This window comes from Myotis daubentonii, chromosome 3, assembly GCF_963259705.1.
Source record: "Myotis daubentonii chromosome 3, mMyoDau2.1, whole genome shotgun sequence".
Classification (NCBI taxonomy): domain Eukaryota; kingdom Metazoa; phylum Chordata; class Mammalia; order Chiroptera; family Vespertilionidae; genus Myotis; species Myotis daubentonii.
This window is the reverse complement of record NC_081842.1, coordinates 170,731,624-170,746,350: the sequence shown is the minus strand read 5'-3', so window position 1 is coordinate 170,746,350 and position 14,727 is coordinate 170,731,624. Positions and strand designations below refer to the sequence as shown.

General features: G+C 45.3%; 1 protein-coding gene across 4 annotated transcripts in view; it reads right to left on the bottom strand.

Annotated features, from left to right (window-relative positions):
* Positions 1 to 14,727, bottom strand: part of WLS (Wnt ligand secretion mediator) — a 108,674-nt gene that overhangs the window by 16,974 nt on the left and 76,973 nt on the right. For all 4 annotated transcript variants that reach the window (XM_059689222.1, XM_059689224.1, XM_059689225.1 and 1 more), the window contains exons 4-10: positions 13,601 to 13,762; positions 12,221 to 12,357; positions 9,179 to 9,347; positions 7,525 to 7,622; positions 6,886 to 6,949; positions 1,580 to 1,723; positions 236 to 319 (exon numbers count right to left, since the gene is read on the bottom strand). In XM_059689222.1, the coding sequence (XP_059545205.1) occupies positions 236 to 319; positions 1,580 to 1,723; positions 6,886 to 6,949; positions 7,525 to 7,622; positions 9,179 to 9,347; positions 12,221 to 12,357; positions 13,601 to 13,762 (858 nt within the window). The remainder of the gene's footprint in view (positions 1 to 235; positions 320 to 1,579; positions 1,724 to 6,885; positions 6,950 to 7,524; positions 7,623 to 9,178; positions 9,348 to 12,220; positions 12,358 to 13,600; positions 13,763 to 14,727) is intronic.

The window sequence follows — 14,727 nt, the reverse complement described above, 5'->3', positions numbered from 1 at the left end:
AGGCTGTTAATTTACTTAGCAATTGTTCCTCCCCCTGTACTGAAAGGGAAAATTCAGTCCACTTCTGGCTGGATAATGACAAGACCCAGAAAGAAGCCTAGAAAACATGGCTTGCTCTGCTGCCCAGCGTGAGAGCTTCCCTGCTCCTTTCCCAGTAGCTCTGCAGAATTCTCTGTGCAGAATAGAAGGGCCTCTCCAGGGACAGTCTCACCCTGACCTCTCAGGGTCCACTTACCTGACTAACAATGAAAAAGATGATGGTCATGGCAGCACAGGCCAAGGTGATAAGCATGAGGAATTTGAACCTGAAAATCAGCCCCTATTAGGAGAGAGAAAGAGTAGTTTAACATTCCATCAGCTCCCATCAATCCTTATCTCAATATATAAACCTCTAAAAAGTGAATTTTAAAGAAATCTATAAAACCAAATCCCTAAGAGTGATAGTGAAATAATTTCACATAGTAACCTTTCTCCTGCAGAGGGAAAAAAAAATGTCTTGGGCCAAATATGTCCTATGTGCTTATCTCTCATGAAACAGTAATACCAGAGCCTGGGAAATTATATTCACAGCACATCATGAGGCTGCTAATTTCCCTGCTAAGCTGGTTATGCTTCTCTGCAAGGGTTCAAAGTTACCAAATCCAAGTTGTTGTTTTTCTTGCAGTGGAAATAAAATTCTGCTCCAGTGAACAAAAAGAAACGTGCATATTAATCAACATCAAGTGGACTTGGTTGAGTTTTTTCATGTGTCACTCTAGCTCTAGAGACAGGCAAAGCTTTAGAAGTGCCTCTGGTTTCTGAGAGCAGGGTTGAAGGGAACCTGTGTTTTGGGAAGGGACACCTCTACAGAGATACTGCATATGGGAACCCTGTGGTTCTGCCGTTTCCGTTTCTCTCTTCAGAGAGGAATTAGGTCCAAGTTTCTAAGCTCAACCACTTGGGCGTGAGCCCAAAGGGATCCTTGAGAAATCAAGAACGTGTTACCCACATTAGAGATCTGAGTGTTTCTCTTGAACGAGGCACATAATCTATAAACAGAGATCACTGAACTCTATCTGAGCACCTGCTGGGTATTTCAGGGGGAACTGTGGCTTCCTTGAGTCTGAAAATCAGATCACTTGGGCTGAACCTCACCCAGTCTTAAGGCTGATTCTCAGCCAGGGAACCTTAACTAATGCCTCACCCCAAGCCAAATCCCAAGTCTATCAAACTCAAATCTCCCACCGAGCATGTACCTACATTCCACCCCAAAGCCGAAGAACCTGTGGGACAAGTTTACTCCTCACTGGGGACAGAAAGACATTTATACCCTCAGAAAACTCCAAAATTTAGATAGTCCAGCTACATGCCTCTCGGCGTAGGATTTAGGCTCTTATTTTTCCCAGAGATCCTCTAGTACACATAAATCTCTCAATGTGTATGTGTATTTGAAATAAAGGCTTCCAATCTCCAGGTGTAGGGTGGGGTGGGGTGTGGGGTGTGGGGTGTGTGTGTGTGTGTGTGTGTGTGTGTGTGTGTTTAAACAGCAAGCAGGGGATACTGAGTACCGTTTCCTGAATGAGCCAAGAGACCTGCTCACCTCATAGTGCAGCCGCCGGACTTTGCTCATGGCCGGCAGGCTGGACTGCTTCCCGTTGATGTTCCGAAACACCTGGAATACCATGAAGCACAGAAACAGGAAGTACAGGCAGAGGCAGATCCCAGCCACGATGATGAAGGCCATCTGATGGTGTTCGGTGAAGGAAACAGCAGGGAGGCGAGCACACAAGCCCTCTCCCAGCCCCACTGGTGACACCTTTCCTCTCCAAATATGTAGGTAGTTTTCAGGGTATAAAATATTAAAACCTGGTTCTAAGGTCCGTGAGACAGGTTTTCTGCCACAAATCTAGCAAAGAGAGAAACATTCCAAATTGCTTTCTAAGCCAAATAAGAGAAACGAAGCTTCCCTTGTTAAAAATGCAGACTCCAGGGCCCACCCTAGACCTTCTGAATCAGAATCTGCCTTTTAACAAGGTCCTCAGGCGGTTCATATACACAATAAATTTAAAAACACTAAAATATTAGGTGTTGATTGCATAATACTGATTAAGTGGACAGCTGCCGGGAGCCGGTCCATCCTTGCTGTTTCAAGGGACCTGGAATATATGGCATACTGTTCTTAATATGTTTGCTCACCTTCTTGGCACTATGTGTTTTAACCAAGGTCTCTGAGAAAGGTTGTTTCCCCAGGTAGGGATTTTCCCCTGAAGTTAGGGAGGGAATAAAACCCCTCAACTAAGTGCCAGGCGGGTAATTAATCACTTTAACTACGAACAATCATGCTTAAGCTACATAATCTTTACTCCCTGGAATGGAGATAAGAAACGCCCTAACCTTTGTAATAGAGATTGATAGGATTGAATCAACTGGTATAAATACAGATGTAACAAGACAGAAAGAGACAGAACTTAGAAGACAGAACCAAGAGAGACAGAACCTAGGCACAGAACCTACACAGAACGCTCTCTAGAGACAGAAGAACTTCGCTGGAGAGAACATGGCAAAAGATCCTGGACAGAAACTGGCCTCAGAACCTAGAGACAGAACCTAGCGAGAGAACATGGCAAAAGATCCTGGACTGAACCTGACTACAGAAATTGGCAAGAGAACCTGACTAGAACCTGGTGACTGAACTTGGCTGGAGAACCTAGACAGAACCTGGCTGGAGAACCTGGAGAACCTAGCAAGAGAACATGGACACAGAACCTGGCTGGAGATCCTAACCAGAACTTCGCTGGAGATCCTGACCAGAACTTGGCTAGAGATCCTGGCAAGGCTGCTGATCAACTGAACGCTGCCTCCGAGTCTTTCCCTCTTCACCGACTCCGTCCACACCTTTGCGGACCCCTGGACATGCTGAGGTTGGACCCCAGCAGACAGCTGCATTAAAATCACCAGAGGAATTAAAATACAGATAGCCCAGGTCTCTCACTGCAGGTATATGGAATCAGATTTTCCAAGGGATAGGGCAGCAAGAATAACCATGTTTGGAACCATTGGGCCAGACTCTGGATTTTTGGAAGGAGATTGAAATACCCTTGGATCAGGAGCAGGTGGTGTGGGGTTGGGTGCAGCAGCTGCTAAGGGAGGCTGGCCATGGGAATGAAGGTCTTAAAGTAAAACCAGGTGTGAAGCTCTGTTTGCAATCTCCTGTCCACCACGAAAACTATCGTGTCAAATGGAACAGGGAGCAGGAGGACACATGGCCAAGGTGGGAGTTGAGAGGGTGGCAATATACTTTCAGACCAATATACTTTAAGACCTATCTTTAAAGTTCAGTCTGAGAACCACTGAGGCTTGGGGTAGAGTGAGCTGGCTCGGGAGACAGGTGCCCTGATCTTTAATTCCTTTCTGCTACAACTCTACCCCAAGTTACATATTTAACAATTGTTTAACAAGTGTGAACTCAGCATGTATATTTCATTAAATAATATATTTAATGAAGCTTTTCCTTCTTTCCTAAAATCAATAGTACCCTGGAATACATAATTATTTGCTTCAGGACTCTAAATGTTATTTGCCTTCATAAATTGCCATCATATCATAGAACAAAAGGGCTGGAGCAGATGTAACATTTTATACATATTATATATAATCTCCTATATAGTAAAAGGCTAATTAATATGCAAATAGACTGAATGGCAGAACAACCGATCGCAATGACGTGCGCTGACCACCAGGGGATGTGTGCGAAACATGGTGGGTGTTGGCCGCTGTGGGATGGTGGAGCAGGTGAGACCAAGGCAGGGTGCCAGTCGCTGTCATTGGGGCAAGCCTCTGGTGGTTACTGAAAATTCTTTGCTCCTGCGCACTGTGGTCCCGCCTGGCACTTGCACCTGCTGCTGGCGCCGGCCCCACTTGCACCCACAACCAGCACTGGAGCTGCCATTTGCACCCGCTGCCAGTGCCTGGCGCCAGTACCAATCACCCGGCGTCATCAATGGGTGCGAGTGGCGGCTGCTGCTGGCCCTGATTGCCCCTGAGGGCTTCTCCACCTCCCACTGCTCCTGAGGAGAGACCAGGGCAGTAGACGCCACTCGCACCCACTGCTGGCGCCAGCCCCAATCGCTCCGCACTGTCAGCGGGTGGGTGAGAGCGAGACCGGTGGCGTCAGCACATGGGAGCAGCAGTAGTGGGAGTGGGGCTGCTGGTAGACAGGGGACAGGGGGTTGCAGCAGGAGGGGCCAGGCAGGGGTGTGGAGTATGGGCCAAGACCCGCCCCTGTGCCTACTGCAGCCTCACAGGCCACAGTTCCTTTCAAGGTGCACGAATTCATGCACTGGGCCCCTAGTGTGTGTGTGTGTCTGTGTGTGTGTGGCACACACACACACACACACACACACACACACACACTGAGTGGCCAGGTTATTATGACCGGCCAGATTATTATGATCACCCCATCAGTACAATGAAGTGAATTAGTTATGCAAATAATCCTATCTAATAAAAGAGAAACATGGTAATTAGCCATACCTCCACTACCCTTCCCATTGGCTAATTAGGGTGATATGCAAATTAACTGCCAGCCAAGATGGTGGCCGGCAGCCAGGCAGCTTGAAGAGAACCTGAGGCTTGCTTGCTTCAGTGACGGAGAAAGCCAACGTTCTCCGCCTGCCGCTGCCGGCCTCTGAGCTTGCAGTCTGAAACATTGTTACAAATATAGAAGCTAAACAAAACCCCAGAAACCTGCTTTCAGCCAGCTGGGATCTCAGAGCTGGAGTTGAAACAGTGTTTTGATTATAGAACCCAAACAAACCAGATACCTGCTTTCAGCAGCCAAGGCCTCAGAGCTGGAGCCAAACCTCAGAGCTAAAGATGGCCCAGAATAAAAAAAAAGGAAAAAAAGGAGTGGTTGGGAGCTTCAGTCACCCGCCAGCCTGAAAACAGCCCTCAGCCCCTCACCCAGACTGGCCAGGCACCCCAGTGGGGACCCCCACCCTGAAGGGGGTGTGACCAGCTGCAAACAGCCATCAGCCTCTCACCCAGGCTGGCTAGGCACCCAAGCGGGACCCCCACCCTGATCCAGGACACCCTTCAGGGCAAACCAGCCGGCCCTCACCCGTGCACCAGGCCTTAATCCTATATAGTAAAAGGGTAATATGTCTCCCAGCACTGGAGGCAGCGAAGCCACGAGGCCTCCTGGCACAGGGATCAGCGTGACGGGGCAGCGCCCAAACCCCCTGATCGCCCTGCGGCTCTGTGTGTGACAGAGGGCGGGGCCACAACCTCCCTATCCGCCCTGCTCTGCTCGTGACAGGGTGCGGCGCCCCAATCCCCCCCCCCCGGCCCCCATGGGCCCTGCTCTGTAAATGACGGGGTAGAGCCATAACCTCCCCATCGGCCCTGCCCTGAGTGTGAGAGTGGCGGCGCCCCAACCCCCTGATTTGCCCTGCTCTGTGTGTGACAGGGGGCGGTGCCCCAACTCCCCTATCGGCCCTACTCTGTGAGTGACAGGGGGGAGCTCCTCAACCCCCTGATGGGCCCTGCTCTGTGCGTGACAGGGGGGAGCTCCCCAACCCCATGATGGGCCCTGCTCTGTGAGTGACAGGGGGTGGCACCACAACCTCCCCATTGACCCTGCCTTGAGTGTGACAGGGGGCGGTGTCCTAACCCCCCAATCAGCCCTACCCTGAGCATGACTGAGGGTGGCATCGCCACCTCCCGATCCGCCCTGCTCTGTGCATGACAGGGGGCGATGCCCCAACTCCCCAATCGGCCCTGCTCTGAGCCCGACCAGGGGCTGCACCTAGGGATTGGGCCTGCCCTCTGCCACCCGGGAGCAGGCCTAAGCCAGCAGGTCATTATCTCCTGAGGGGTCCCAGACTGCGAGAGGGCACAGGTCGGGCTGAGGGACCGCCCCCCGCCCCCCTGGGGGCACAAATTTTTGTGCACCGGGCCTCTAGTAATAATAATAAAACCTTGAGAGTATTTGCTTAGGAAGTTTTCAATATTTTTGGAAGTGTCAATGAAGTACTGATGGTGGGGTGGTCATAATAATCTGGCCACTCAGTGTGTGTGTATATATATATATATATATATATATATATATATATATATATATATATTCCCTGTTTGGTGCCGCTCACAGATTTAGTGTGCTCACAGACTTCTTGTGATATTCCGAAGCCAATATAAATATCATGGCCAGCACATAACAAGATATTATCCATCAGGAAAGAATACAACTCAAGCCTTTCTCCCCTCTCTAGAGGAGAGTCTTTTTCTCCCCAAGGATTTAATGCATTATTCAGGAAGATAAAATATTTAAATCCAGCATCCTAAAAGGGATAAGCTAATACTGTCACTTCTGCTTCATGAAGATGACTCCGGCAGAGTTTATACAACCAACCAGAGGCCTTGGGCAACGCCTCTGGAACTAATCACCTTAGCCTTATCTCCGCTTGGTCTGGGAAATGAATAGCAGCAGCATGGTACGCCAGCACAGCAAGGTCACTGTAAGAAGTCTCACACACAGAGGAATTCAGAAACTGGCTCTCCCACAAGGAGCCCAGAAATGAACCTCCGTGGCTCCAGGGAAAAGCTAGTCATGCTTCGGTCTGCAGTAAACAAGGGTGGAATAGATAATTTAGACAGGGTGCAATAAGACCAGCAATTCTGATGCTTCCGCCGAAGAGACATGCTGCAATCTCCTTATTTTGCCTGCTCTTACCCAGGCTTGAAAGCAAGCATTAATTCCTTCATTATTTGCTTTAATTGTGCCGTTATCTTCGGTCTAAGGATCAAAGCTCTGGCTGAGCACATATGGAGAACATCATTAGAAAATGATCTTGGGGATCAGATGGCTATGGGAAGAAATAAAACCCCGAGACCATCCAGGAAGGATACAGCCAGCTCTGTTCCAACATCTGTAGTCCAGATACTGTAGAAGGGATTCGTGAGTTGTACCCCTCTACAAAGAAAAACGAGATGGAAAAGCAAGAAACAATTAATACAGAGGCAAAGGGGGCACTTTACTTTCTATATAGTCTTAGCTTTTCAGCTGGAGGGGTAGAGGGTGTATTTAGAAATGTCACAGAGGACTTAAATAGAAAAAGAGTTTGAAGAATATCGGCCCAATCCGGCCAGTGCTGCCCAGTGGTTGAGCCTCAACCTAGGAACCACAAGGTCACGGTTTGATTCCATGATCAGGGCAGGTGCCCTGTTTGTGGGCTCGATCCCCAGTAGGGAGCATGCAGGAGGCACCTGATCAATGATTCTCTCTCATCAGTGATATTTCTATCTCTCCCCCTCTCCCTCCCTCTCTGAAATCAATAAAATACAATTTAAAAAAAGGAATAATCAGCCCAAATCATTTGCATCTATAAAGAGCTTTACTTTTGATTTAATCTCAATCCCTATCTGAGGATGTGACCATGTCCACAGTCTCCCAACTACCCTTCTCCCTTTTGAAAACTCCTCCTGAAGAGCGGGCAGTGAACATGCTGGTGTGCATTTCAGCCCAGAGTCCCACAGGCATCTGCTCACCTCTCACACATGTCAAATATGAAGAGGCAGAAAGAGCCAACAGCGATTGGTCCAACTTGCTTCCAATACCCTGCTATGTGATTCCGCTCATGTTGATCCTGATGAAAGCCAAGTGGAGAAATGAGATAAAGATGGTGAGAGCAAAACAATTCTATCGGTGAGTCAGTCATTCGAACAATCCTTGCTGACAACCTGCTGTGTATCAAACATTGTGTCAGACTCTAGGCTTTTGAGAATGGGTGAGACCAAAATTTGTTCCTAAAACTCTCATAGTAATAACAACAGGGTGCTACAGGAACACAAAGAAAGGTCTTATAGGTTAAATCATTTAGAATTAAATTCCTATGTGACTTATTCTTTGTGTTTGATAAGGTGGGTGGTCCCCAGAGGACTGAATAAAGGCTCTAAGGTATTAAACTATGTCAAATGTAAGAGGTCTCAAAGTTAGGAAAATAAATCCATGTTTTCCCTGTCTTTATTCAAAACAGGAATGGTTTCTCTTGATACATGTACATAGATACTAAAAGACAGAAAATAAAGGGGGGTGGCCAGGGAGTGTTGGGGTGGGGGAGGTAAGAGATCAACCGAAGGACTTGTATGCATGCATATGAGCATAACCAATGGACACAAGACACTGGGGGGTAGGGGAGGCCGGGGGAAGGTCAATGGGGGGGGGGAAAAAAGGAGACATATGTACTACTATCTGTAATACTTTAAACAATAAAATAAAATTTAAAAAATATACTTCATTAAAACAATTTCACAAAAACAAAAGAAAATAAAGGCGAGTAAAGTGAGAAAATAGAGAAAGGCAAAAGACATAGTTTACATCCAGGCTGGGATCCCGGCGGGGCAGTCCACACCAATTCACTCTGGGAAGTGCACCCCGGCAGACTGTCCGGCCGCTGCCCCTGAGCCCACTGCACTCACTGTCCCTGCTGCTGAGGGCTCGTTCTCCATGTGTCACTGCTGGCAAACCCTCATGCCTCCCCTGGCAGTAGGCAAAGCCTTTCCCTCCTCTCACTGTTCTCCTGGAAGGGCTGCACGGCTTCAGAAGCAATGATCAAACCGTCATGGAATTCACAAACAGCCCACCCAACCACGAAGCCCATGTGCTTGACCTGGGGCCCAAGCTCCAGCTGGCGTGTCATTTTAGCCACAACGTGCTGACGGCACCATTCTTATTTTTATCCACGGTACCGTCAATTCCTCTTGAAATACGATTTGGTGTCTGTGCAAACTGACCAGGGAGGTCAGCGTTTCTGGGTAAGAGGGGTTACTAGGCCACCTGGACAAATTGCCAGCTGGAAAGAACTGGGCCTACACTACATTCTCTGGTGGTGATGTTGGTCCTGGGGATAAGCAGAGCAGAAGCCAAAGGACAAGAAATAATAATAATCGCTAATCTTTGTGTGTTTACTCCCTGCTAAGTATGTTACATTTACATCTCACAAAAAACCCTATACACCAATCCCATTGTATAGACGAGGAACTTGAGATTCAGAGTGATTAAGTCACGTGCCTAAGGCCACTCAGCTAACCAGTGGTGAAGCAGAAATTGGAACTGAGAGCCTGATTCCAGAACTCACTCCTGTAGCCACTAATTTATTCTGCCATAGCCACTGTCCCTTCCCCAAGAGGTTCTGACTCTTACCATCATGTGCTCGCCACAGAAGATGATCCAGAAGGAGAGAAGCATTGCATAGAAGATGCCCTGCCGAATATCACCAAATAGTAGCATCCAGGTCCAGTCAAACCCAATGGAAAACCATTCCACTGGGATATTGATAAAAGTCATGGAAATCCCAAGGGCAAAGATGACTCTGATGGCAAGAACATATCAGGAAAATGATTTGATCAATTTGGGAAGCAGATCTTCAAACGTCAGAAGCCAGTTTTGGGGAATGAGATGTTACTTATTGGGAATGAAGCCATATGACCAATTTTCTTAGCTCTCAGAGTGAGTTTCTACACAGAGATACAAAATGTCTTCTTTTTGTGGTACCATTGCAGAATGAAGGAGTGTTACCTTAACCTTTCTAGATCACTGAACTTAACCTCCTTAATCCCTGGAATTTTATTTTGGTACCAGCTCAGATTAAAAGCTTCCTAAAATGTTTTTACCCTCCCTTGCCTTCTTAATCAGACCTCCTTGAATATAATGATCCTCTCTTATCTATTCAGGTTATCACTAACTTGATCTCTAAGGATATTCATTGTTATAATGCTTTCCTCAGCAACTGTGAATTATATGAGCATATTCGTGTCGGTAATAAGTGACTCCAAACAATATGAAATGCACATTCTTTTAATAGCTTGTTTAGTGTTTATTTTGCTTCCCCCATCACACTTAATTGCCATTTCTCTATCAAATTATTCATTGAGTCACTGATTTATTCCTATTTTCATTCATTATTAATGAAATACATATGTTTATTAAGCACAGATTATGCACTGGGCATTTTGTTAGGGCTATAAATACCTAAATAAATATGACCAGTTCTTCCACTCCTGGAAATATGTTTAGTGCCTCAGCCAGATAAAGAGACAAAGTGTGATAAGCGGTCTGATAGAAGTGTGTGCACAGGCTGCGACTGGGACCTCTAACTTTGACAGAAATTGAGGAGAGTTGTGAGTCAAGGATAAGGATGTGGAAGGGCATTCCAAGCAGAGGGAAATGTGTGGATGGAGGCACAGCAGCCTGCAACAGCCTGAGCATTTGGGGGTCTGTATGAGGCACTTATCAGGAAATGTCAGGACATGATACCAGAGAAGTGAAAAGGGGTGAGCTCATGAGGAAACTTGAATACCTCATTAAAGAATTTGCAATTTATCCTGAAAGAACTGAACCAATAAAAAAGGTTCAACAATGGAGTGACATGGTTCTTTCATTCATCCATTCATTCAACAAATTTGTATTTATTGAATTCCTTCTATGTACCAGTCACTATTCTAGACACTAGGGATGTAATAGATAGCAAAACAAAGATCCCACTCTTGTGATACCTGCATTCAGATGGGGTTAGAGGAGGGATATAAGAGAAAAGATAGTAAATAGAGAATGATTGTTATAAAGAAAAATAAAGCAAGGTGGGAGAATGGAGAGTAGTGCTATTTATATATGATGGGCAGGAAAAGCCTTTAAGATAAGATGCATAAGAGCAGGGCCTGAAGGAAATGAGGAATTGAGCCACAGATCTATCTGGATAAGAGCATCTCAGATAATGAGAACAGCAAGTGCGAAGGTCCTGGGGTTAGGCATGTTTGAGCACCATCAAGGGATGGTAGGTGATGAAGAGGATAAGAGATAAAATCAGAGGTAGTAAGAGTCCAGAGCATCCAGGGCTTTATAGGCTAGGGCAATGGAGGTGCAAAGCCAATAGAGAGCTTTGAGCAGAGGAGTGACATGATCTGATTTACACTTGAAAGGGAATCTGGCTGCAGTGTGAATAGATTATAGGGAGGGAAATGGTGTAAGCAAGGAGAACAGTTGAGAGGCTATTTCAAATAAACCAGGTGAGAAATGATGGAGGGTTAGATTAGGGTAGTAGCAATGAAAATGGTGAGATTTCTTGGTGGGTTAGATGAGGAGTGTGAAAAACCAGAAGTAAAGCGGACAGGGTGGAGTTGCCATTTCCCATGATGGGAACGCCTGGGAGAGGAACAGGTTTGAAATGGGAGGATATCCATTGTTTTTTGCGCGTGTTACATTTCTGTGTAAGTGAAGATGTTGAATAAACAGTTGGAATATTTGAATCGAGAGTTGGGAGAGGCTGAGATTGACAATTATAAATTAAGAGTCATCATTTAGGTGATTTTTAAAACCATGAGATTAGATGAGATCATCTAAGGACTAAGCACAGCTAATAAAGAGAAAAGTTCCAAAGACTGAGCCCTGGCTCCAAAGTTTAAGAATTTGGAATTTGGTTGGAAAGAGCAAAGGAGACTGAGTGATGGTCAGCAAAGGAGGAGAATGACCACAAAAAGGGTGGAAAAGGCTAAAAAAAAAAAAAAGGCAGTGATCCATCATGTCAAATGCTGATAATGGGCCAAGAAAAGTGAGGACTGAGATATGACCATTGGGTTTGGAATGTGAAGGTCACTGGTGATCCTATCTAGACCAGTTTCATGGGGTGGGGGGAGGGAGTGGTGTGTGAAATGGGCTTAAGAAAAACTAGGAGGAGAAGATATACAGACAAATTTTTTTTGAGGAGTTTTGTTGTAAAAGAAAAAAGAAAAATGGTGTGATGGCTTCAAGGGGAAAAGGGAAAAGGAAAAGTTTTGTTCAAGAATGAGAGGTAACAGAGAGTATTTGTACATTAGTGGGAATGATTTCAGCAAAAAGGAAAAAGTCAATAATATGGGAGAAAGGGATACGTCTACAGGAGCATTGTCCTTCTGGACTGGGCTTAGTTAGGAGAAAGGCAGCTCACCCCCTGTAACAGAGAGAAGTATCTGAGTCAGACCATGGGGCTGAGCAGCAAGGACAGAACAAGGAGCCGAAAGAGAACCTGCAGCATTTAATAATAATTTGTATGTGAAAGCTAGAGGAGAAAAAAGTCCAGAATGACTCCTGGTCAAATCACTAGACCAAGTACTACACTGACCACTTGACCTAGATCCCGCAAAACCAGGAGCAGACAATCAGATCACGCAATGCTGTGTTCCGTCAGGGTGCTCCCATCTCAACCCTTACTTTTCTAGAAGCACCGGGGGTCGGGACATCATGGTGATCCTCCTCCAATACCACACCATAACGATGAAGATGCTGGGCGTAAGGAAGGTCTTCATGGCAAACCACACCTTGGTGAAGCCTCCATTTTGGTGGATTCCCTAGAGAGAGGCCAACATTTTGAAGGTGAATATATCTTGGTGTTATTTTCTACCAGCAGAGAGAGGTAAGGGGAGACCTTGTCTGCTTAACTGTCCAGATCAAAAGCTTTCACATTCAGAGCATATACTGTCGCCTACTCTCCCTGACCCCTTCTCAGGCATTGTAGAAATATAAACCTGAAGGCATAAAAATGGACCCACTCTATACGAAGGGGATAATTAAGAATATGATCAAAGATTTTTCTGTATGGCTTTCATTGAAAAATTGGAGAAATCGTAGATGCCCAAGTTAAGATTGGTAAAATGTGTTAAGGTAAATCTATGTGAGTTTGTGTGTGTGTCTGTGTGTGTATTTAATATTCATTCGCTGTATATATACAATATTCGCAATATACCATTAACATATTCACAAAATGCCATTAAATTAAAAGAGCAAGGCCCGGCGGCCAGTGTGACTCAGTGGTTGAGTATCAACCTATGAACCAGGAGGCCATGGTTCAATTCCAGGTCAGGGCACATGCCTGGGTTGTGGGCTCTGACCAACGATTCTTTCTCATCATTGATGTTTCTATCTCCCTCTCCTTTTCTCTCTGAAATCAATAAATATATATATTTTAAAAATACAACAAGGAACAAAAGTATCAATTGAGTATGATCCTATTTTTTGTACATGAAGGATTATATATGAATATATGTATAGAAGAAATCTGAAATCAAAACCTCAATAGTGGTTATTTCTATATGCTAGGATATTACAGGTAATTTTTATATTCTATGTGTTTACTTGTGCTTTCTAATTCTCTACAATATATATGTATTTCTTGTGTAACTATGTTTTAGATTTAAAAATGGTCCCCTTGCCCCATGTTCTAATTTTTCCCATTAAACAAATAAATGGAAAGAACCTAAAACACCACTGCTCCTGTTGACATTTAGGCTTGCAAGGTGAAACATGTAAAAGAAATTGCTTTTATTTTGGTGCTGTTCATTATGCAAAAGTAATCATTATCACATCTTCAATGGGCACAATAATCGCTTTATTTTCCATTTCTGTAATCTCTCACACAAATTTCTGATCTCAGACATCATGGGTATGTGTTATTCTTATTTCTCAGAGACAATAGAGGCTTGGAGATATCAAGAGTGAGATGAGAGCTCCCTTTCAACGCACTTGCTCCATAACCAGTGTTCTTAGCCTGTGTTCTAGTGCTGCAAACTGCCTGGGCCAATTAGATAGACTCACCACCAACCGAATATCTTTTATCTCCCCAATCCCAACGTTGATTTTCTTCTTTTCATTCACAGGCAGCCGGATGTTCAAAAGGTAGTACTTATGAGCCACAGATCCGATTTCCATGAAAGGAAGGACATCACATTCATAGTAACGCCCCTCGTGCTCTGGGGTCTGGAAGAAGAACAGAGGTTTTGAGGCAGGGTCACTATTGCCAATAGACTGTCTGAACTCTCTTACCTTTGCCTCCTAGCACGAATTCTTTTAAATATATATATATATATTATTGATTTTTTACAGAGAGGAAGGGAGAGGGATAGAGAGAAACATCGATGAGAGAGAAACATCAACCAGCTGCCTCCTGCACACTCCCTACTGGGGATGTGCCTGCATCCAAGGTACATGCCCTTGACCGGAAGGAATAGAACCTGGGACCTTTCAGTCCGCAGGCCTACACTCTATCCACTGAGCCAAACCAGTTAGGGCCCTAGTACGAATTCTTAAAGGTATTCCTAGCTAATGCTTAAAGGTATTCCTAGCTAATGCTTAAAGGTATTCCTTAGAGGTACCGATAATAGGGCACACTGGAGGCATGGTATCCACCGGTTGCCCTTCTTCCCTTCAAAAAACAAACAGCCATTAGCCACATTTGAGGTAGAACCTAAAATGTTAGGTAAAAATCTCTTCTATATCCTTGCGCTTCTCTCAGCGTTTTAATCCTCATTTGAGCCTCCTATCAGGTTCATCTGGTCTACCAGGACTGCATGCTTTTTATTTGCAGCCTGTCACTGGAGACCTGTAGGGCTCTGCGGAAAAGTCAACTTCATAATGTTCAGGAAGAAGCTCTTGCTGACATTCCGCACAGTCTTAGGTAACGGCTAATTACTTACATGGTTTTGGCCAGCAGGAGAAGCTGCAAGAAGCTGAGAACATCTATGTTTTATTGATTTGACAGAAAAAGAAGCAACTCCAGGAACCCTTGAGACTTGGGGAAGACAGAAAGGGATGAAAGGTAGTAATGGGATTAGTTTGAGATCCCCAGTTGGAATTTTCTATCTCCAAAGCTTCTAAACTGCCCAAGAGGCAAGGTGGCAGAAGGAGCAGACATTTTAATTGAACAAAAATTAATCCCAGTTTTT